Raw genomic sequence first — 24,943 nt, forward strand, 5'->3', positions numbered from 1 at the left:
ATCATCTGTTGCCTCCCAGGCACAGTAGCAGGAAGTTGGATCAGAAGCAGAGGCAGAACTTGATCACAGGCACTCTGATATGGGATGCAGGGGTCCCTAGTGGCAGATTAATCTGCTGCACCACAATGCCTGCCATAAAATCTGATTTTTGAATAACCAATAAGGGTCAGTTAGGTACAGGGAGTGAGGTAATGAAATATATTTTGAAAAAGAAGAGTCCTTGTGTTCAGAAACCTGTGACAGCATATGTAAGAGTTTTGGGAAACACACTGTGGTATGGCTGAATGGGTGGTGTCAGGACTCATGGCAAGAGATGAGGCTGGTCACATGAGAAGGTGGTTTGCAGCTGATCCCTGAAAGAATTCACGTCTTATCCCAAAGAGAAGGAAGGGTCATGGGTGTTGTTCATGTAATTGGATTTGTAGCCTGCGTTGGTGTTCAAGTGGGAAGATAGGGCACTTGAGACGTGGGCACAGAGGGAAGCCTGTTGGCCTATAAGGAGGCCATCATAGTAATGTAGGGAACAAACTAGGGGAGCCTGAACTGTTGGGCTTGAGTAGGAGGAAGGACCCAAGAGTTGATAGGGGGACTAAGAACAGAACATGGATTTCATTGGAGGGGGAAAGGAGGAATAAAGATTGACCCCCAAATTTCCAGACAGCTAAGTAGATACTACCATTCCATCTTACTTACAGAGACCTGGTTTAAAATACCTCACACTATAGGCTGAACTCTCTGTGTAACAGAGTTGATTACATGTATTTTAAAGCAATTGGAAAAAGATCCCAGTTAAAAACAAGGGAGGGAGTAAGAGATGGAAGAGGTAGTCTCAAACTGTACAACAGTCTAGTTCTGCATACAGGCATATAGATTTACCTCTAAGGGTACAGCTTAAGAACTAGTCATGGGGCTCCAAACCATAAGAATCGGTGGTATAAACCCCACCTTCACTGTTACAGTGATCAACTTAAATGTTAAAGGCAACAGATAGACCAGTTTAAGTTTAAAAGGGACGACATAAATAACATCAAATACCTGGTAAAAATAATAGAATTAAAAAACAGGAAGGAGGGACCAACATGGGAAGCAGTCCGCACAGCAGACTCCTAGAATGACATTCGCAGTAAATAACACTGACCTCAGAATCCACCCTTAAGGCTTCCTGATCGGGCTGAAAGGCCTGCAAGAGCATCTCAGGCATGGAAAGACAAGACTCTGTGGGAAAAAACAAACCAACCCTACACGGAGGATCTCTGCGAGACCTCAGAGGAAAGGAAGGGCCATCAAAGAGGGAGACACTCTTCTCTGAAGGGAGAGGAGAGCATCCTCTTTGCTTATGTCCGTGTCCAAATAACGACGGAGTCTATGGTCACAAAAGGCCTCCATAGCCCTGGCAGCTCACAACAAGAGCCTTGGGTGATCACTGACATCATAAAAAAGAGTGTTGATTGTTAAAGGAACATCAGTAGTCACTGTGCACTTGCTCCCCAGGTAGGACCTCTGTCCCTATTGAATTGCAATATGAGAATCGACTGCAAATTCTCTCCCCAAATTGTACTCTGTATGTTGTATGTGGGCGTGGGGGCAAATCGTTAAAATCTATGATTAGCATAGAGATGGTCCTCTATACATAAAGTCATACTAAAAATGATCCATAATGAAGAGAGGGAATGGGAGGCAGGAAGGGAGCGGGCTGGGGGACATGGGGGAAAGAACCACTGTATTCCTAAAGTTGTATCTATGTAAAAATGTATTCATTAAATAAATAAAAAAAAGAAAGAAATTGTGCCACTGAAGTTTGAACAAAGACTTTCAAATATCTAAGAAACAGCAGTTATTAAGTACAAATCATATTGATTCAATTTTGTTGCTTCAAATTTGTGAGAATTAAACCAGTTAATTGTGATTTAAAGAGTTAAGTGATCAATAAATTATAAAACAGCAACCCTCCCCTTTTTCTCTCAATCTCTCCGTCTCTCTCTCTCTCTCTCTCTCTCTCTGTCTCCTGAGCTCTCTTTTCCTTTTTTGACCCTTCCCTCCAGTCTGGTTTCCCCCAGTAAACCTTTTCCCTTAAAAAAAAAATGTATGGATGTGAGCTCACTGTTGGGCATGTCGAGTCTCATATACATGGGCTGTGGGACATCTGAGGAGAGATGTGTGGGAGGCAGTTGGATATGTGGTTCTGGAACTCCAGACCCTATTTGAACAGGACAGATCTATCATGGATCACCAGGAGATGAGAAGTGGAACTTTGGAGAATTTGAGAGGTGGCCAGAGGGTTCTCCACCCACAAAGGAGATTGAGCAAGAATGACCTGAGGGGTAGAGGACAACCCAGGGCAAGCCCTGCCAAAGAAACCAAGGGACATAGTTTCCAACAGAAGGGAGGTCAACCATGTCAGGGGTCACATTGGATTCCATTAGATTTAGTGACAGAGATCATAGGTGACTGTGCAAGGACAGTGTGAGTGAAGATGAAGGTAAAAGCCAGGTTATGAAGAATGAGTCATATAGAAACAAAGGCCGAAAGCAAAGAGCCAGTCCCTGAATGTTGGCTATGAAGGACAGATAGAAAAATGTTGATAGCTAGGAGAGTCAAGGCCAGGGAAGTGTTGTTCTTTAAAGTGGCGGAAACTTCAGCATGTTCATGTGTTAAGGGTGACAGCCAGAGGAGAGGTATGGGATGAAATTATAGTCAAGAGAGCATATGCAAGTAGGTTCATAGTGAGGTCCAAGGAATTGGGATTCTGAACACAGAGGAGTAGGTCAACCTTAGAAAAAAGAGGGATATTTCTTCCAGCTGAATGGAATGGAAGGCAGTCTCATTTGTGGGGAGGATAGGAAATTGATTTGATTGCTATATTGATTGGTATGTTCACCTCCTACTCTCTAGAAGACTGTTACTGGTAAGAGAAGAGAGACGAGGTAAAGTCTTGAGGAGATTCCTATCTTTCTGAAAATTTTTATATTGAAGCCCTGATCTCCAAAGTGATGGTGTTTGGAGCTGTGGCTTTTGGTAGATAATAGGTCATGAGTTTGAAGTCCCCATTATGGAATCAGAGCCTTTATAAGAAGGGGAAGGCATACCAGAGCCTCCTCTATCTACCACAGGAGAACAGAATAAGAATGAGGACGTCTGCAAACCAGATGTGCCCTTACCAGATAACAAATGGTGCTGTTCCTTGAACTTGGACTTCTCAGCCTCTAGAACTGAGAGAAATTAATCTTTGGGTAGTAGTTTTTAAATAGGAGGCGAAACTGACTAAAGAGTTAGTATTGAGAGACCAGAGGAGGGCTGAGGTGATGGGCTGCCTCTACATACCTTTTTTTTTTTTTTTTTTTTGTCATTGAGTTACTGCAGTGTAGGATATGGAAGTTTTTAAGGTTCCTCCATGGTGTGGGTGAAATGAACAGAGACTGTTTCTTTTTTCTTTCTTTCTTTCTTTTTTTTTTTTGCTAAAATTGGAGGCATTTAGGGCATAGAGAACCCAAAGGGCCAGACAGCAAGTGAATGTGAGTAATTGGGAGAGAAGCTTAGAGGGATGAGTAGGGGAGGTTGTGTCCTTGCACAGGGAGCCTGGTTTGTTCATCTCTTTACTGCTATTGTCCACTTGGACTTTTCTTTGGGAAAAAATGACAGTAATGTTAGTTTACAGCCAATAACTTGCAAAAACTTCCTATTAATATTTTAATTTACTTTGATTTCTATACTGTTTTAGCAAGGTATCCTTAAGTGTAGATCTTTTTAGAAGTGTGTTTCAATTGGGTAATAACTTACTTGTTGGAAAAAAAGGGAGTATAAATTATTTTATGAAATCAAGTTTTCACAAGTTTTACCATCCTGATGTATGTGTATAAAGAGATTTTCAGACAGATTTATACATGTGCGTAAATTCTCAAGAGTGGACACCAAAATACGATACACAGTGATTGAGAGTTACCATTGAAATGGAAATATACAAAAGGAACTACATTGAAATTGGTAGGACTCGTCGGAACTGTGATTCACTCTCCTTGCTCATAGGTACTAAGTTATCTGAGTTAGCAGCATTTGCAATGGCACTAAATTTAGAAAAATAAAATAAAATGACGAGGAGAGAAAGTGCTGGCATGGTGATTTGCAGTGACACACAGCTAATGCTGAGGTGTGAGTGTGTGACCTTGTGATTACACTGTTGGGAATGTGTCCTGCTTTGCTAATTCCAGACACCAAGTTTGGTGCACTTGAGAATGCTTTTTTTCTTTTGCTTAGTTCAAAGCATTAGCAAAGTCTTTCGGCTGCATCATCACAACTAGTTATGTTCTGTACCATCTAGGTTTCTCTGTTCTCAGTCTTTTTTGAGGATGATACCCATGGTAGAAACAATCCAAAGTCAAGCAAAACAGCCCCTGGAGGGAGATGAGCAGAATGAAACAGAGTGTTCACTTTGCTTCTGTGAACTCAACCTAGCCCAGAGATTGAAGCACCCCCCTGGGCCAAAGTGGTATACCATAAAGGATATTCATTGCCATATAAAATTTAATTTCTGAAGTTCAAATAGCCCATCCATCATTGTCAATTAATTTGTACCAAGAGTCTTGTATGGTTGGCATGATAATGCTGATACATTGGGGAGGTTATCTGCAGAAGAGATAAAATAATTCATTTGGTTGTTGCAGGCATTTGAGGAGTAAACCAGTGGATGGAAGATCTCTCTCTTCTCTGTGTCTTCCTCCTTCTCTCTCTGTCACTCTCGCTATCTTTTAAAGAAATAAATCAATAAATCTTTAAAAAAGAACTCATTTGGACTCATATCTTACCTGATTTTAAAAATATGTCCCTTGCTTTTCTTGTTGGAAAACTGGAGTGGACTTTTCCACTAATGGATTTGTCAAGGACGTCCCTCTACTTGTTCTATTCCGACCCTGCAGTGTAAGTACTGGTTGTCATTGCCTGGCTTGATGTTCTCCGCCATCTCCTTCTTCCAGAAAGGTCTCCTTGTGCTGGAAAGGGATGACCACCGTCGGCGTCCGAGAGGGAAAGGAACAAGCCGTGAAGCAACTGCTGCTGAGCTTCTTGTGCTGATGACTTAGAGTGGTTTAGCTTGTGACCCCCAGAAAGGGATTAGTGCAGAGCTGGCACTTGGGGCTGAGCAATGCTAGATTTTGATGTAGCCCAGGCTGTTCTTATGCTAGTCTGTTGCAGCCAAGTGGATTGTGCCAAACTGATATGGAGAGAATTTTCTCTGTAACATCATGTCTTCCTTTTTCCCCTTCATGTCTTCCCCCATTAGAGTGTTAGCTAACCTAACTCAGGTAGAGAAATCAGGTATTTCCTAAGACAGGTTATGTCAGGTTAAAGATTATGCTAAATATGATGCATGGACAGTATCCTTAGCCTTGGACTGTACCAGTATGGTGCTTGATAGTGAGTAATTGGAGGCTTAGAGATGGGAGTGGGGTTGGGGGTGGGTTGAAGGGCTAGCAGGGGTTTAAATTTTGGTAAGCTTTGCTATAAGTAAATAATATGAACACTTAAGCTCTGATTCATGGAATGTAGACAGAAGCTCTCCTTGAGTTTGAAGAAGTGCTATTCTGGAAATTCAGACCAGATGCTTATCCGTTCTACTGTTTATGTATTTCTGACATCCTAGGTACTAGGTATAGAAATAAATGATAGGGACAAGCACTGTGGTGCAGTGGGTTAAACCGCTGACATATCAGAGCACTGGTTTGAATGATGTCTTCTCCAATTCTAATTAAGCTCCCTGCTAATGTGGGAAAGCAGTGGAAGATGGCCCAAATATTTGCACTCCTGCTATCCACATGGAGACTTTGATGGAGTTCATGGCTCCTGGCTTTGGCCTGGTCTAACTCTGGCTGTTATAGCCATTTGGGGAGTGAACCCGCAGACACTAGATCTCAACCTCTCTCTCTCTCTGTAATTCTGCCTTTAAAAAAATAAATAAAAATAAAGAAATAAAAAGTATTGTTAGTGTTTAGAGTATTCCTTTTTCATATGAACCAAGATCATTCCAAGAAATGAAACAGTTATTGGCGAAATTGTGTCATTCTGTAGAAGTAGATCTCTCAGGCTGAAGCAGTTGCTATGTGGATATAAGGTTATAAAGTTAATATCAGAGAATGAAAAGACAGTTTAGAGGATAGTACTCTTCTTCATATGCCTAAGGAATTGCATGCAGTTGCTTGTTTATCCAACAGCTATGAAATCGAAAAATTGTTGTCTTGGCTTAGTGATCTTCTCATTCGGTTACCTGATGGAATGACTATGGAATTTTTAGGAAATCTAAATGATAGAGCCTCTACTGACTTTGAGTTTCTAAAGTATGAAGAGATTTTTGAAAACCTCCACTGGTGATTCTGATCTGGTGCGGTGGAGAGACACTGCCTTAGATGCCACTTTAGTAAGATTTCTCTAAGAGAGACTGCAGGCAGCATAGTCTGATTTTGATATAGAAACTCCTCACTCAGGGGCAGTAAGTTCACTTTACTTATGAAAAATGCAGTGTTGTACATAGTCACATATATATTCATTAGCAAAAATGAACATTGAAACAGCACTTAAGTGCCACATTTTGCATGTCAAATGTGTAAGAAAGACCCTTAGGTCCCCACTAATTCTGTTGCTTATGATGGGGCTAGGGGTTAGCATTTCACATCAAGCTAACAGATATGTGAATTAGTAGGATTTTGCTGCACAGCATTTGGCAGTGTGTTCAAGAGGCTTAAAAATGTTTATATTCTTTGACCCAACAGTATCTGGGAATCTAGCCCAAGAAAATTGTGTTAGCCAGCTTGTTGTTAAATTAAAGTACCTGAGAGGAGCTGTGTCGGAAGGAAAAAGGTTTCTTTCAGCTTGCAGTTTTGGAGGGTCACACTCCAAGATCGGATGCCTCACTGGTTTAGGCATCCAGTGAGGTGAGAGGCTGGTGGGAGGTTGATCACGTGGTGAGCCAGGAAGCAGACAGAAAGAGCACACGCACCCCCCATGTCCATGCGTCTCTCTTTATAAAACCATGAGGCTCCACTCTAGCAACCTGATCCAATTCACTCACTTCCTAAAGGGCCCACCTTCAGACACCATAATTAGATCAGGCCTCAAGCCTTAATCCATCAACTGTTAACAGTTAATATAAATCTTTAGGGTTTTAATACCTGCATGGGTTTGGGAAACCAAATCTTTCCAAAGCTTAAAAAAATCATCTGAATTTCAGACTACTGTATTCCAAAATTATTTATATAAATAAGACAATGAAAACAGCATAGTACATCCATATAATGCAATATTATGTAATAGTAATAAATTATGTTTTTGAGAATTTTTAGTAATATGGGGAAATGCTTACGTTATTGCTAAGAGAATACAAAAGTTTACATATGGAATGTTTTAAATGTCAGACAAAATGCATACAGAAATGTAAAAATAAACTATTTACAGTAGTCATTTTTTATAGTAAGACTACAAATTTTTATTCTTGTCTCTATACTTTTCTGAATGTTTCAAGATTTCTATAATACCACTTTGTCAAAAATGCATTTTACTTTTGTAATCAGCAAAATATACTCATTGGGAATGCTTTAAAAGCAAGAGTTTTGTGGAAGCATTGGCTGTGGAAAATCTCATCAGAGTGTGAGTTAGGAAGCTGATGTGTAGAGTGAAGATTGGGGGAACAATTTCAGGAGACCAGAAAAATGCTGAAGTCACTTTCAAGCAAAAGAAGCAACAGGAAGCTGGAGCGTTAGCTTCTTTTCTGAGAGAAGTGCAAACAGAGCATGAAACCTGAAAGAAGTGTGAGTTGTGCTGTGGAGTGGCAGGAAGCAAGTGGCAGAGGACGAGGATAATGAAAACTATATTTTATCCTCTTGTGTGAGGGCTTCAGAGTTGTGTGATGTTAGGAAGCTTGCTTTCATTCATTCTTTTTTTTTTTTTTTTAAGATTTATTTATTTATTTGAAAGGCAGAGTTGGGGAGGGTGGGGAGAATGTCTTCCATTGGCGGGTTTACTTCCCAAATGGGTGCAACACCCAGAGCCAGGAGCTGGAGCTTCTTCCCGTTCTCCCACATGGGTGCAGGGGCCCACGCACTTGGGCCATCTGCTGCTGCTCTCCCGGACACATCAGCAGGGAGCTGGATCGGAAGTAGAGCAACTAGGACTTGAACTGGACCCATGTGGGATGCCAGCGCAGCAGGCAGCAGCTTTGCTTGCTTGCTTGCTTGCTTGCTACTCCATAGCACCTGCCCCAGGAAGCATTTTAACTCTTCACACCTTTCTGTTTATTTTATGTTCAAACATGCGGTTAACCAACCAGCAGAAGCTGAATACGACAGTAAGTGGATGACTGTGCTACTTGGGAAATTAGCTCTGTCATCCCTTCTCTCTGGGCTTTTATTCTTCTCCCTAAACTTTTAGTAGTTGATAGGAGAATGATTCCAAAACTTGTTGTGTTGGTTCACTTCTTACTATTCTAGTAGACACCTTTCCCCAATGTGAACCTGTATTAATTGAAAGCAACAGGCCATCTGCCTGATGCTGTGTTTTAGTTCAAGACTTTGATGGAAAGCTTTAAAAGTACCTAGTTGAGAAAAGCTCATAATTTCTCATTAAGTTAGGCAAATCTGAGTATTTCCTACCAAATTTCTCCCCAAATGCTTGCTGATAAATACTTTGAGGGCCATAACAAGGTATCTGTAAATTGCCTCTTGTTATCTGGCATGGACTCTTAGCATCTCCTCATCTCCTTTTCCTTGCATGTCAACATTACCAAATCATGTTAGAACAGCTGCTTCATATGAGCCATGTGAGCCATGTGCTACAGTGGATGTTAGAGGAGCCCAAGGTGTGCACGGAACATTTGGATTTGACAATGCCTCGGAGGGTAAAAGAATAACTTAAGAGAAGCTATTTTAAATACTTTGTTTAAACTACTTTAAAAAATTAATACTATTGCCTTTCCCAGTTTAAAAGAAAAAGGAGGGTCCAGCGATATGGTGTAGCAGGTAAAGCCACCACCTGCAGTGCTGGCATTCCATACGGGTGTTGGTTCAAGTACTGCCTGCTCCACTTAAGATTCAACTTTCTGCTATGGCCAGGGAAAGCAGTAGAAGACGGCCCAAGTCCTTGGGCCCCTGAACCCATGTGAGAGACCCAGAAGAAGCTCCTAGCTCCTGGCTTTGGATCAGCTCAGCTCTGGCTGCTGTGGCCGATTGGGGAGTGAACCAGTGAATGGAAAACCTCTCTCTCTCTGCCTTTCCATCTATCTCTACGTGTCTCTGACTTACTTTTTTTTTTTTTTACTTTATTTAATGAATATAAATTTCGAAAGTACAGCTTATGGATTACAATGGCTTTTTCCCCCGCATAACTTCCCTCCCACCCACAACCCTCCCAACTCCTGCTCCCTCTCCCATTCCATTCACATCAAGATTCATTTTTCAATTATCTTCATATACAGATTGATTTAGTATATATTAAGTAAAGATTTCAACAGTTTGCACCCACACAGAAACATAAAGTGTAAAATACTGTTTGAGTACTAGTTATAGCATTAATTCACATAGTGCAACACATTAAGGACAGAGATCCTACATGAGGAGTAAGTGCCCAGTGACTCCTGTTATTGACTTAACAAATTGACACTCTTGTTTATGGCGTCAGTAATCTCCCTAGGCTCTTGTCATGAGTTGCCAAGGCTATGGAAGCCTTTTGAGTTCGTGGACATCGATCTTATTCAGAGAAGGTCATATTCAAAGTGGAAGTTCTCTCCTCCCTTCAGAGAAAGGAACCTCCTTCTTTGGTGGCCTGTTCTTTCCACTGGGATCTCACTAGTGGAGATCTTTCATTTAGGTCTTTTTTTATTTTTATTTTTATTGCCAGAGTGTCTTGGCTTTCCATGCCTGAAATACTTTCATGGGCTCTTCAGCCAGATCCGAATGCCTTAAGGGCTGATTCCGAGGCCAGAGTTCTGTTTAGGACATCTGCCATTCTATGAGTCTGCTGTATATCCCACTTCCCATGTTGGATCCTTCTCTCCCTTTTTAATTCTATCAGTTAGTATTAGCAGACACTAGTCTTGTTTATGTGATCCCTTTGACTCTTAGTCCTATCATTATGATCAATTGTGAACAGAAATTGATCACTTGGACTAGTGAGATGGCATTGGTACATGCCACCTTGATGGGATTGTATTGGAATCCCCTGGCACATTTCTATCTCTACCATTTGGGGCAAGTCTGATTGAGCATGCCCAGAATTGTACATCTTCTCCCTCTCTTATTGCCACTCTTATATTTAACAGAAATCACTTTTCACTTAAATTTCAAACACCTAAGAATAATTGTGTGTTAAATACAGAGTTCAACCAATAGTATTAAGTAGAAAAAAAAAATACTAAAAGGGATAAAGTATTAAGTTGTACATCAACAGTCAGGACAAGGGCTGATCAAGTCACCGTTTCTCATAGTGTCCATTTCACTACAACAGGTTTCCTTTTTGGTGCTCAGTTAGTTATCACCGATCAGGGAGAACATATGCTATTTGTCCCTTTGGGACTGGCTTATTTCACTCAGCATGATGTTTTCCAGATTCTTCTATTTTGTTGCAAATGACCAGATTTCGTTGTTTTTTACTGCTGTATAGTATTCTATAGAGTACATGTCGCATAACGCTGACTTTCAAATAAATAAATGTTTTTTTTTAAGATTTTTTTTGTAATTTTAGAGGTAAAATTACAGAAAGAGGGAGAGACAGAGAGAAAGGTCTTCCATCCATTGGTTCACTCCCTAGGTGACTGCAATGGCCAGAGCTGAGCCAATCCAAAGCCAGGAGCCAGGAGCTTTTTCCAGATCGCCTATGCAGGTCCAGGGCCTAAGAACTTGGGCCATCTTCTACAGCTTTCCCAGGCCATAACAGAGGGCTAGATCAGAAGAGGAGCAACCAGGGCTTGAACTGGTGCCCATATGGGATACTGGCACCACAGGCAGAGACTTAGCCCACTATGCCACAATGCCAGCCCAAAGAAAAGGGAATTCTGAGGCATACAAGACCCAGGGGGTCAGGCAGTATTTATAACTCACCTCCTGGCCGGCGCTGCGGCTCAATAGGCTAATCCTCCACCTAGCGGCGCTGGCACACCAGGTTCTAGTCCCGGTCGGGGTGCCGGATTCTGTCCCAGTTGCCCTCTTCCAGGCCAGCTCTCTGCTGTGGCCCGGGAGTGCAGTGGAGGATGGCCCAAGTGCTTGGGCCCTGCACCCCATAGGAGACCAGGAGAAGCACCTGGCTCCTGCCTTTGGATCAGTGCGGTGCGCCGGCCACAGCGCGCCAGCGGTGGCGGCCATTGGAGGGTGAACCAACGGCAAAGGAAGACCTTTCTCTCTCTCTGTCTCTCTCTCTCACTATCCACTCTGCCTGTCAAAATAAATAAATAAATAAATAACTCCCCTCCCACACAAACTTCAGAAATGCAGTGAGTGTGGGGTGCTGTAAGGTACATGGCAACCAAATATTTATTTGCATATTGCTGTTTTTAATTCTGCAATCTATACTTCTTAAATAGTTGAAAAATTTATTTTCTGTTAATTAAACTACATGACCAAACAGCTTTGTAAAGCCCTGTGTGTGTGTATGTGTTACTAAAGACTGTAGTTTGTTGGGCCGGCACCGCAGCTCACTAGGCTAATCCTCCGCCTAGCGGCGCCGGCACACCGGGTTCTAGTCCCGGTCGGGGTGCTGGATTCTGTCCCGGTTGCCCCTCTTCCAGGCCAGCCCTCTGCTGTGGCCCGGGAGTGCAGCGGAGGATGGCCCAGGTGCTTGGGCCCTGCACCCCATGGGAGACCAGGAAAAGCACCTGGCTCCTGGCTCCTGGCTCCTGCCATCGGATTAGCGCGGTGTGCCGGCCGCGGCGGCCATTGGAGGGTGAACCAACGGCAAAGGAAGACCTTTCTCTCTGTCTCTCTCTCTCACTGTCCACTCTGCCTGTCAAAAAAAAAAAAAAAAAAAAAGACTGTAGTTTGTTTATGTTTTTGAATTTACGAGACATGCCTATAATCCACTCTCCTGTATTTTCTATCAGCACAAGCATACATTATTTTTATTATTTGTCACCAAATTCATACTATTTTCTATGAAGTTGATTGTTACCTTCCTTGAGTGTTTGATTCAAGAATTGGCATTTAGATCAGGTAATTCAGTTTGTTTCCATTCATGCCTCTTAGGGAAAGGGTTTGGACTTAGTGCTCTAACTAATTTTCCATCCAATACTGCAGAGGAAATGACCAAAGAGACTTGGAACTAAGAGAAATTATATTGAAAACCCAAACCTTCATGACTAAATCTTTATGGATTTAGCTGAAAGTGGTAAATATTTTTCTCTTGGTAGTGATCTACTTAAATTCAAAAGCCCACTGGAGTTGAAGATATTCTTTGAATTTGGGCTTTGCAAAAACAGTATAAAATCTGTGTGTGTTTGTGTATGTGTATGTGTGTGTGGGGGGGGTGGACTCACAAGCATTTTGGTTTTGTTCCTAGTCTTTGGTCTCATCAAATGAACAAGCTAAGCCTGTGTATAACAATGCTCTGTTTCAATGGGCATGGTGCGTAGAGTGGGGATTGGCTGTTGCTGACCCCCTTCTTGGCTTTGTTAGCATTTTGTGAAAGAAGAATTGAAAGAAATGATACAACCTAGAGAGGTGCCTTTTCCTGAGTCCAGTTCATACCATCTGGATGTATTTTTCTGGTTCTATTTGTTCCTATTCTAAGTAATTATTTTATCTATTTTTGCTGCTGGTATTAGTTAGGCTGAGCAGCTATGATAGAGAGATCCCCAGGGGCTGACATTGTGGCAGAGAGTTAAGCCACTGCCTGCAACGCCTGCATCCCATATCTGAGCACCGGTTGAGGCTTGGCTGCTCTGCTTCTGATCCAGCTCTCTGCTAATGCACCTGGGAAAGCAGCAAAGGATGGCACAAGTGCTTGGGCTCCTTCCACCCACTTCGGAGACCTGGATGGTGTTTCAAGCTTCTGGCTTCAGCCTGGCCCAGTCCTGGCTGTTGTGACCGTTTGGGGAGTGAACCAGCAAATGGAAGCTTGCTCTCTCTCACTCGCTCTCTTTCTGTCTCTCTCCCTTTAAAATAAATAAAATAATATCTTTAAAAAATCCCCACATATGGGGCTGGTGCCATGGCTCACCTGGTTAATCCTCCGCCTGCGGCGCCGGCATCCCATATGAGCGCCAGTTCTAGTCCCAGCTGCTCCTCTTCTAGTCCAGCTCTCTGCTGTGGCCTGGGAAAGCAGTGGAGGATGGCCCAAGTGCTTGGGCCCCTGCACCTTCATGGGAGACTGGCAGGAGGCGCCTGTCTCCTGGCTTCGGATAGGCACAGTTTCGGCCGTAGCGGTTATTTGGAGGGGTGAAACAATGGAGGGAAGACCTTTCTCACTGTCTCTCTCCCTCACTGTCTATAACTCTACCTGTCAAATAAAAAAAAAAAATCCCCAAATAGATCACTTCTTGGCCTTTTGGCTAAGATCAAGTGTAAAAAAAATCTCCAAATAAAATTACATAATTAAGAAGGAAATGTCTTTCTCTTTTACCTAACAATGCAGAGGTATCTTTATCCCATGAATTCTTCATCCTTAGGGTGAGGTCCTCTTCTATATGGTGGAAGTTGTCTCATCAGCACCACATTCACAGGAATAGGAAGAGTATGTGGTGGGTGGTCAGTCTGCTTTTGAGGATGTGGTGTGCACATTGGACACATTATTTTAACTTTCACACTGTTGACAAGAACATAGTCACCTCTAGTTGTAAGGGAGGCTGTGAAAATGTTTCCAGCTGGAGAGTCAAATACTTTGTTCAGATTGAAGTAGAATGATGCTTGTTGCTAAATGAAGAAATGGAGAAGGAATACTAATGCTTTTAGTCATTTCTGCCCCCACATAATAATAGAGAGGTCACAGCTTAACATTATACACCAAGACAATTATTCTCTCCTTATGTCTCACTCAGTTGCAGAAACTAAAAGCTATCAACTTCAAGGCTAAGACTAATACATTGTCTGACTTAAATCTGGCAGTACTTTAGAAGCTCTAGATCTACTTGGGAGGGATCTAGAATGTAAACTATTCCAAGCACAGTATCTTGGAGACAGATTCTCCTACTCTAAGACTGCAGGGAAGATGATAGAACTTAAGAACCGTCCCTCTCAATACTGTGTCCAACTCATATTAGCTCATTTGTTTTTTTTTTCAATGTAGTTATTTGAACTTCTGCTATTTTTCAGTTATTGTAATAGGCACTAGGTCAGATAGCATATTAACAGGATGTCGAAGACATACTTCCTGTCTTTGGGGATGTATGGGCTGGAGCTTTTTCCATAGGGAAATATATGTCTTTCAAAACATATTTTTAATAGAAAACTTTTATTTAATAAATATAAATTTCAAAAGTATTACTTTTGGACTATAGCGATTCTCCCCCCATAACCACCCTCCCACCTGCAAACCATCCCATCTCCTACTCCCTCCATCCCATTCTTCATTAAGATTCATTTTTAATGAATATACAGAAAATCAACTCTATACTAAGATTTCAACAGTTTGCACTCACATAGACACACAAAATATAAAGTACTGTTTGAAGACTAGTTTTACTGTTAATTCTCATAGTATAACACATTAAGGACAGAGGTCCTACATGGGGAGCAAGTGCACAGTGACTCCTGTTGTTGATTTAACAATTGACGCTCTTATTTATGACATCAGTAATCACCTGAGGCTCTTATCATGAGCTGCCAAGGCTATGGAAACCTCTTGAGTTCACAAACTCCGATCTTATTTAGAAAAGGCCATAATCAAAGTGGAAGTTCTCCTCTCCCTTCAGAGAAAGGTACCTCCTTCTTTGATGGCCCATTCTTTCCTCTGGGATCTCACTCATAGAGATCTTTCATTTGGTCATTGTTTGGCACAGTGTCTTGGCTTTCCATGCCTGAGATACTCTCATGAGCTTTTTAACCAGATCCAAATGCCTTAAGGGCTGATTCTGAGGCCAGAGTGCTTCAAAACATAATTTTGGGAAGTATCCCATGACCTTAGTATTAACCATTCACCCATCATTCACTAATATCTCCTCTGCCCATAGATTCCAACCAGGAAGAACCCCACCACACTTGAGTCTAGCTCAGACCTAAGTTCCTGACACTCTTTCCAATTTATGGTTCATGCTCTGAATCCATCAAAGCCCTGAAGTTGATCTCAGATTCCTGGCTTATTCCCTTCTTTGTTGACTCACTCTGAGACCTTCGACATCTACTGGCCTAGGCTGCCTGATGGTAGAGGCAGACATCAGGGATCAAAGTGTGAGTTTTGTTTTCATCTTTGCTGTTCAGTTCTGGCAGCCAATATATTTTGAGGGCTGTCTAGGGAATGAAGCATGTGAGTATAAAACTGATTAGGATGTGATTCCTTTTTCTTGAGTTGTTCATCCTGTCATGGAGGAAACAGGTCTTCTGAATGAATTGCACTATTATGTGGTTAGCCCACCACTCGTCGTAGGGGAGATTAGAGTGCCATGGAAACATAAAATTACTGTCTAATGTCAGAGAGAGTTGGGGAGGGTCATAATGACATTTACATTGGATCTTTGAAAGGCAGAGTTGCAGAGAGAGATCTTCCATCCACTGTTTCACTCCGTAAGTGCCCACAACAGTCAGGATTGGGCCAGGTGGCAACTAGGAGCTGCAACTCCATCCAGGTCTCTCATGTGAGTGGCAGGGTCTCCAGCACTTGGACCATCATCCACTGTCTCCCAGGTGCATTAGCAGGGAGCTGGATCAGAAGTGGAGCAGCTGAGACTTGAACTGATGCCTGTATTGGATGCTGGTGCAGCAGGTGGCAGCTTAACTTTGTGAGCCACAATGCTGGCCACTTTGGATCTTAAGCAAGGAATGAGTTTACCAAATAAAAAACTCAGAGGTAAGGGTGTCAGGGAAGAGAGAGCCTCCTAGTCAGATGGGACATGGTTGCAAATTATGTTTTTTTTTTTTTAAACAAAAATATGGTTAAAACAGTAACTCCATACTACATGAAGATTTTGTTTTTTATTGTAAGAAGCTGAATCTGAAGAGGACTATCTCCTGTGTCAGGGCATGAAGACAATTTGGGGAGGACCCTGTAGGGATGCACATGTTCCAGGTGTTCTTAGCTCTAAAAAATACCCACATGTTACTGCGAGAGCTTTTTTGTTAGTTACCAACAACGTTTTCTGTTTTGGTTTTTGGTTTTGGCAGCCTAGGTGTAGAAGTGGTCAGGGAGTTCAGGGCCATAATGAATTATTCACGCGTTTATTGACAGTCCTTTATGTGCAAGGGGTTATGCTGGGCAGTGGGGATGCCAGGGTAAGTAAAAGGCTACCTGGTCTCTCTTCCAGCAGAACCCAAGTTCCAGTGACAGATATTAAGTCATCAGTCTCATGCTGTGTACTTGTAGTGGGGGTGAAGAAGGAAAGGGGTACTAGGCAAAGGACTCAGAGACGACAATGCCCAGTGGTGGAAGGGGCTTTGAAAATGTCCCAGAAAGTCAGGCTGGTTGTAGAGGGGAGTGGGCAGAGGAGAGGCTGAGAGATGTTGGGACAATGCTAGATCATGTTGTGGATTTGGGCTTTTATCCTGAGAGCAATGGGAAGCCATTGAACTATTTTGAATAATAAGAGCTGCCACTGAATGATTTCTGTTTAGAGGAGATATTAGATCCTCAGTAAGAATTTATAGAGGCTTCCTCTTAACTGGGTTATCACATCAAAGAGAAAAATTCCATGTAAGAGGGAAAAACATGAATATTTACCTAAAACAGTCACAAAATTTAAAAGATAAAATTTCGTGAACTTTACATAAAAAAAAAACTAAAGCTGTTTCCTCTTTGGAACAAATATGGAATGATGGAGTTGAAGGGGTCCCACACATGGGGAAGGTGGGCTGCCGCAGGTCGTGTAGTAAGTTGACAGCTGATGCATTTCTGCCTTGCTCAATGAGGGAGCCCTTCCCTTCCTTCCCCCCCATCCTGCCTCCCACTCCTACTGAAGCTTTGGAGATAAAGGAATCAAATTACTCCCCAGCTCTGAGCCCAGCTTCTCACCATGTGAGAGCTCTGATTGCAGCCTCCTCTTTGGCTCAATTATTGTCGTCTGGATCTCCAGTGTGGCAGCCCAGCCCTCCAACAGTCAGCTTCCAGGGGGCTGCCTTCCCGTCCTGTCTGTATCCCGGGGTCTGTACCAGCTATGCGGAGCAGCCTGCTGTTGGAACTTGCAGTTGCTAACTTAGCATTGATAATAACCTGAAAATCCACTCAGTGGTCAATCGGCACAGGGAGGAGACTGGCTGGACTGGTCTAAGATAATGTTGGGAAGACAAGAAAATAGACATAGAAAATTGTGACTTTGTTGCAGGAGATCGGCTTGTAATTATTTCTTTTAGAGGAAATTTCCTAAAGTGAGAGGTGTGTGAGTAATCCGTCCATCACGGAGAAGGATCTGTCATTTTCTGGCAAGTTGAATAGGCCACGGGAGTTTTTCTCCCTTACCTCCACACACTCATGAATTATGAAGTGTCATTTTCTCTCCAAGTCATGGAGACTGCCAGGGAGGAAGGGAGCCGGTCGACAGGTTAGGATCATTCTTCCTCTGTGCTCTCTGGGGTTTTCTGTCTCTGCCTCTTTATCTCCATCTCTCTTTATTTCTCTCTGCCTTTCCCACTCACCTCTTGCCTCCTCGACAAACCACTAGTAGCAGCGTTTGTTACAGGATTTTCACAAGGACAGTTTTCTGAGCAGTGGTTTGTGACAGGCTGGTGGGGACAGTGGGGCGCCAGGATGGGGGGAGGCCAGCGTGCACGCGCTGGGTATGCTGAGGCAGGAAGGGTTCCGTGGGTGGCTGCGGCAGGAGGGTGCTGTCAGGAAGTGCTGGGGGCGGGCGGGGGGAGCTGGCCAGCTTCAGCGTGAGGAGCAGCCGGCCTGGCCAGGTAGAGCAGGTAGGCAGCAGGGGGAGCTGGCACGGAGTTAAGTAGGGCAACAGGAGGCAGGAAGCTGGGCTCAGCTCTGGTGACTGAGACCGGGACAAGTCTAAGGGATCCCACTCAGAGGCGAAGGGGGCCAGGTGCGCAGGCTAGAAGGCGGGCTGAGCACTGTAGTGAGGACCAGCACAGCAGCCTGAAGCTTGTGGAGCACTGAGGTGCCAAGCATCCTTCTGAGCCTTTTCTTATGTCCAGGCTGTTAATCAGCACAGGGATCTTGGTCCAGTTTTCAGTGTATAAGCGAGGAAATGGAGGCACAGCAAGGCGGAGTAGCCTGCTAGGAGGCAGCACAGTGGGGATGTGCAGGCAGTGTGGCTCTGGGTCCCGGCTCGTAAACCCCCTGCTCCCTAGCATGCCTGTTCCACAGGGCCAGGGAGCATCATTTACACAGAGTGCAGTGTGCATGGGGCCCTTGGAAGGCAGCCCTGATTCTCTTAAAAAAAAAAAAAAAAAAAAGCCAAGTCTTCCATTCTGCCTCCTGTGCACCTTTCATCTATTAACTCATTAATTTCAGGACTGTCATTATCTCTGTATTACAGATGAGGCCCCCAGAGACTCAAGACCATCCCTGCCTATGTAGTGAGGGCTACATTCAAACTCACCGCAGTACAGCTGAGGAGTAAAAGAGGAGTCTGTTGTCCATAGGTTCCTGTTCTGTTTTGTTTTCATTCCCTTGTCTGCCCCAGAAGCATCAGAGAGAAAGCAGGGGTGCAATGTTAACACTTGCAACCAGGCAGATCTCGAGGGCAAAGGGGTGCATTACTACCAGCAGCTTGGGAAATTGGATACCAAAGCTTCCTTTGCCTCTAAATCTGCAGCACTTGTCTTGAAGTCATAGCTGTCTACAACTCAGTTAATCATCTCGCTTTTGGCTCTCCCTCTTTTCCCTTTCCAAACAAATGGAAAACAGGAATACTGTCCTTTGTATTCCACTGTCGCTTCCATGGGTTTGCTGTGCCACAAAGCCCAGTGCTGGGCAAGGAAAAGGAACTCCATGTCCCAAAGTTTAAGACTAACTGAAAATGATGCTCCCTTGCAATACAGAATAGAGCTTTCCTTGTTTGTTGAGAGTCGTGCCATTTCCTCTACTGCGCTGAGCTCAGGATGCATTTGTCAAATTGCAAGAACAATCTGCTTCGGCCATCGCCGCAGCTCACTAGGCTAATCCTCCGTCTGCGGTGCCGGCACCCCGGGTTCTAGTCCCAGTCGGGGTGCTGGATTCTGTCTCGGTTGCTCCTCTTTCAGGCCAGCTCTCTGCTGTGGCCCGGGAGTGCAGTGGAGGATGGCCCAAGTGCTTGGGCCCTGCACCCCATGGGAGACCAGGAGAAGCACCTGGCTCCTGCCATCGGATCAACGTGGTGTGCCGGCCGCAGTGGCCATTGGGGGGTGAACCAACGGCAAAGGAAGACCTTTCTCTCTGTCTCTCTCTCTCTCACTGTCCACTTTGCCTGTCCAAAAAAAAAAAAAAAAAAAATCTCCTCACCAAGAATCAGGTGAGATTTGTAAACATAGAACCATACAGGCAATACTTTTTCATAGGGTCTTTTGTCTTTTTTCTGTTCTTAATTATTTTTTATTTAAGAGGCAAAGAGAGAGAGCGTGTGTACATTCCCATCTGCTGGGTCACTCCTCACATACCTGCAGCATCTGGTCCTGGGTCAAGACTGGAGGCAAGTGTTGGATGTGCAATCCAGGTCTCCTATGTAGGGACCCAGTCATTTGATCTAACAATGCTGCCTCTCAAGTTCTGCATTAGCAGAAAGCTGAAGTCAGGAGCCAGCGCTGGGAATTGAATTCAGGCATTCTGAAATAGCTAGGCTAAGCTCTAGCTCTCTTCTCTCCTTAGTTTTATGATTCCCATTTATAGATAATCAGGAAATGCCTGTAGTTTCTACTGAAGTGGTAAAGTAAGGAAATTATTTGTGGAGTTTGAGAAGGAAAAAAGAGCCTCTTGACTTTTCTATAGTTTCTGGCTAAAATATTGGGTGGCTGTGGTTACACAGAGATAAGGCACAGAATCTGATACATGGATTTGTGCTTATGAATCTCTTGACCCAGGCCTCTTGCTGTGTGTGTGGGGGGGGGGGGGGTGGAGCCAAGGTTCCATCAGGGCAGTGGCTTGCTCCTGCAGACTCAGTTGTCAGCAGCTAGAGCCAGCACCAGGTTTCTTTCTGTGGAATCTTCCTGACTGCACTCATCCTCTGCTGCTGGTCTTCCGTGTGGGCACAGCCTCCAAGATGACATCCTGGATGAACCCCACCATAGTAGGATTCTGAAGGACCGCTGAGTCCCTCTGCTGCCTTTCATATTGCAAAGTGACTGAGTGTTGATGCCACTCCCAAAGTGTGCAACCGTGACTGAAAGACATGAATGGGTCTGCACAGACCTGGAAGAACAGTGCCCTGCTCAGCAGTCATAGCTCTCGCAGTGCTTTGTGACTCAGGTTTATCCCTTGGAGAGTTCCTCTTTTCCCGAGATGCTGGCTAGAAGACCTGTTTCTTAGGTCCAGGGCCAACCAGCTCCTGGGTGCTGAGTCCCCAGGAGCTGCAGCCAGGCCTTCTGGCTGACACAGTAGGGTTGCCACTGGTAAGTGTGGATGCTGCACTTTAGGTTTCCAGAGTTCTTTCTCTGAGTAATTTCTTGCCTCAGTTTGGCAGATGAAGAAACTAAAGCCCATGGGGGTGGTGACTGATGGGCCAGTGTTATCTGACCAAACAGTGGTAACACTGACACTGGACTCAGACCCTTTGAGTTTCTGGGTCATTTCTTAGCCCCAGAGAATCAAGCCTCTTTAGAGTTTGTACTTTCCCCCTCACTAATTTTGTTTTCCCCAAAATTTAACAGCCTTCTTTTAATTAATGTATTTATTGAGAGAGACAGACAGACACAGAGACTACCCATCCTGTTTCACTCCCCAGATGCCCACCATGACCAGTGGTGGGTGGATCTAGGGGCACAGCAGGGATCTGGAAACGCAAGCCAGGTCTCCCATATGGGTGTAGGGACCAAGCCACTTGAGTCATCATTGGGATCTGCATTAGCAGGAAGCTAAGGGCAGGGGCTGGAGCTGGGGACGGAATCCAGGCACTCTGATGGGGGACACAGGTGTCCAACCAGTGACTTAACTGTTAGGCCATACACCCACCCCTGGCTTTTTATTTTTATTTTTTATTTTTTAAAGCTTTATTTATTTAAAAGGCAGAGTTACAGAGAGGCAGAGGCAGAGAGAGAGAGGTCTTCCATCCACTGGTTCACTCTCCAAATGGCTGCAATGGACAGAGCTGGGCCAATCCGAAGCCAGGAGCCTGGAGCTTCTTCCAGGTCTCCCATGTGGGTGCAGGGGCCCAAGGACTTGGGCCTTCTTCTACTGCCTTTCCAGGCCATAGCAGGGAGGTGGAACACTGGGACTTGAAGCAGCGCCCATATGGGATGCCGGCACTGCAGTGGCTTTACCCAGTGTCCCTCAGCACCAGCCCCTACCCCTAACTTTCTAAAGTGAGCCATGGAGCTCTCCTTTCGCAAAACTGCAGTGCCTTCCTGGTTGACCAGAGAGCTGTAAGTATCTGGGGCCACTCTATAGTAGCCTGTCCTAGGATGGGACCCAAGTCAACCAAAGTTATGCATGGGAGGAGCAGGGGTGGGGAGTAGGACTTTTTGGGGAAAAGATCAGTGTTGTTTTAGAGACATTAACATTTACACATGGGAAAGGGGATGAAGGAAGGGTTTAAGTGAAAACATCGGTTGTCACTTAGGGGAGGGTAAACCCATGAAACTAAAGAGACATGAAAATGTTTTGCCTCTGAAAGTTGAGAAATTTAGGGCTCCTTTTGGAAACTTCCCTAGCTGGGACACAGAGGTATTTGCCTGCCAGTGAGGCAGAGACTCCAATGAGAATGCTGAAAACTTTTACTACAGAGATGCTCGCCAGAAATCTTACCATCTGTTTATTCTCTCCATTTTTCCATCACCTAAGATTAAAAAAAAATTTATGACTTATTGCCTTTTTGACTTAAATCGCATCTGTTGAGTCCAGATGTTAGATGGAGATTAGTGTCTGTTCTCTGTCTTGCACGATATTCTGTGAGAATAAAGTTGCTCCTTCGCTCCCCCCACTGTGGATGTGCATTTGATTTGGAGATGAGCAATTGTGTGGCGAGCACTCCACAGTCTGCCTTGACACACATTCCAGGCGGCCTTTGGATACTGGTAAGTGTTTATTGTAGAACTAACAATACAGGCGAAACAGGAAGCAGCTCTTTGCGGGGTAGGATGCTCCGAGTCACCCTCCGCTCTCCCAGGGAGCGCTCTTCAGCTGACTGAAGCAGGGCAGCTGAGCCAATCAGAGGCTGCTTTCCTAGCTCAGTCCCCAGTCTGTGGCTGAGGCAGGCTTCTGCTTTTTATGCTGTGTATTGGGAAGGCAGATAAAATGCCAGGTCTGGACTGCCTCTGGGGATAACCTCGCCCGTGGGATGTGAATGGATAGTCTCTTGCCTGGTACATCCACAGGGATTGAGAAGGCAGGCGCAGTTCTTCCGTGTAATAGGCCTTTTTCTCTTCTTAACTGTAGCTGTGGTTTCTGCAGCAGTTTTGTTTTTGCCTTGAAAGAGGTGCTGTGGATTATCAGACCTCCATGTATGACAATTTGTACCTGCATGGAATCGAAGACTCGGAGGCTGTAAGTATTTTCACAGCTAGCTGATTCCTCTCCCTTGCTCTTCTTCTTCCCACTGCCCTCACTGCCCCCCCCCCCCTTATTTCTTAGGCAACGCAGGGAACATGGAGCTGAAAGCCAACATTCGGGTGCTTGCTGGCTGCTGTGTAAATGTTCTCTGAGGAGTTTATAGTTAACTGAAATGATCTTTCGTGAAGCCAAAAAGCAGTGAGAGTGACAGCAAAGGCATTGGAGAGTGTAGGATTTATCCATTGCTGGTGCCACGTTTGGTCTCACAGGGGTAACTGCTCTTTGTAGGCTGGTTTAAACTATGCAGAAAGTGCCTCTGTTTTCCAATAGCAGGCTTCATAGAAAAGGCTCATTCATTATATAATACACATTGTTTGTTGAGCCAGCATGAATGGAAGTTCCTAAGCTGGAGCTGTATTATTATGTGCTTTTGGCCAAACAAGCAGTGCAGAGCTTTCTGCTTCTTTGTTAAGGAAATCAGATGCAAGGGTTGTGGTCATACAACACCAGTGCGGGGGCCTGCATGCTGTTCCCATACTCTACCCTGGACGGCTGAAGTAGACTCAACGTGCGTTTTGGCTTAGAAAACTGGACTCCTTTTCACCCCTTGGTCAGGCTCATGCAGTCTATTAAAATCAGGATGAAATGATTTTCTGAAATCCTTAAAATCATACTACAGAATGGTAGCTTTTGAATATAAGCTAAAGCTGATTTATTATTGATGGTGGTAGTTCCTGTTTTCTCATCAATTATATAGGCACCTTGCAAGGTAGGATGATTGGGGTGGCTAATGGGATGCGCTCTAGGGAGTCTGAATTTTATACAAGTGCAATGCCATACATGTTGCTACATTCAAAACAGTGTATTACATAAGGTTCTCTGGCTAAACCACCCAATAAACAGATTATAACCAAAGCCCCTATGGTATACGCCAATGCAGAAGTATGTATCAAGTGGTGTGCTGTCCATGAAACATACTAATCCTAGTTCGGATAAGGCATTCCATTTTTCCTTCCTGTCTGTGTGTGAGCTCTAACTCTAACTCTGTTTCCTCAAAGTCTCTTTGCATGTTGTCCAACGTGCTCATAAATGATCAGACTGTCAGTATCTGGCAAGGCACTTCGTCTGAAACAGTGGCGGCTGAAATCCAGGAGGTCCACACTTGGGGCGGGGTGGGGGCATGGGAAAAGCCACTCCAGGAGGTCAGTAGCAGCTTCCCGGATTGGGCTCCTCAGGAGGCCAGCTTAGTGCTTAAACGCCTTCTCTCCACACTCAGTTACGAAACATGTGATGCCTTACTGAGTCGTAAGTTTTATTTTTGGCCATGAATTTTAAACTTGGGCAATGTATTGCACTGAATGGATGGGAGTTATTTTGGAATTGCCTTTCGAAACCAGCTGCTGTGACCAGAGTTGGCTAGGAACTAATGTATCCAGCTCCTTGTTCCCCAGAACTGTATAAATTTCAGATGCACTTGTCCAGAGGGGAGCCATTATAAGTATGAAAACCTTCTTTTATTCCCTCTTGGTGCAGCCTCCCAGGACAGCAGGGTGTTCCTAGAGGGTGAGAAGTGAAGAGTGCAGTGAGTTGACTCGTGGCAGTAGGCGATGGCGGGTAGTGCTAGGTGCTGCAGTGCTGTGCTCCTGGTGACTCAGTGGTGGCCAGCAGGCTGACGTCCCGGGGCTGTGCACATCTGCGGAGGTGAGGAAGGTGGGTAACCTGAGGAGTGAAAGGTGAAGGAAGGCGTCTGGCTAGTGCTGAGCTGAGAGCTCGGGAAGCCTTTGGAGGGGTGGGATGGAAACCGTGTCACATCCATCACAGGGGGCGACAGAGATGTTTGAAGGGGGGGGGAACTGACTCTGAATGCTCATTTGAGTTTATTTGTTTTTATAAGGAAGAATAATGTGATGTGTTACCCAAGATGGTGTGAACAGAGCTTCAAGCCAATGGAGAAGACTAGGCCTAAATAGCTGACCTGGTGAAGTGACAAATAAAGCCACACCTGGAGTGCCACAGCCTCAGCAGTGTTTCTCAGTGCCAATGCATTTATGGCTGTAAGTGTGGGGGGTGCACAGACTGGGGCAGAGCTCGGAACAGCTCTGGCGGATAGGCGTGGACAGGCTTTTCTCAGGAGGCCAGTTGCAGCTGGAGACTACCCAGGCACTAAAAGCTGAGTACGGCACTTCCTGTGGGGTGGTGGGGAGCCATC

The 24,943-nt window shown here is 44.5% G+C and overlaps 1 protein-coding gene across 7 annotated transcripts in view; it reads left to right on the forward strand.

Moving 5' to 3' along the window:
- CACNB4 (calcium voltage-gated channel auxiliary subunit beta 4) overlaps positions 1–24,943 on the forward strand; it is a 287,912-nt gene that overhangs the window by 114,493 nt on the left and 148,476 nt on the right. The window contains exons 1-2 of one of the 7 annotated variants that reach the window (XM_070070929.1): positions 22,446–22,728; positions 24,629–24,788. The exons of 4 other annotated variants lie outside the window; for them this stretch is intronic. Coding sequence is in view for 2 of the 3 variants with exons in the window: in XM_051848624.2 (XP_051704584.1) it covers positions 22,684–22,728 (45 nt within the window). In the remaining variant the exon portion in view is untranslated. Of the gene's footprint in view, positions 1–22,445; positions 22,729–24,628; positions 24,789–24,943 lie in introns of those variants that run through there. 2 more of the 7 variants (XM_051848625.2, XM_051848624.2) reach the window with 2 other exon arrangements.

The sequence above is a fragment of the Oryctolagus cuniculus genome, chromosome 3 (assembly GCF_964237555.1).
Source record: "Oryctolagus cuniculus chromosome 3, mOryCun1.1, whole genome shotgun sequence".
NCBI classification, from domain to species: Eukaryota; Metazoa; Chordata; class Mammalia; order Lagomorpha; family Leporidae; genus Oryctolagus; species Oryctolagus cuniculus.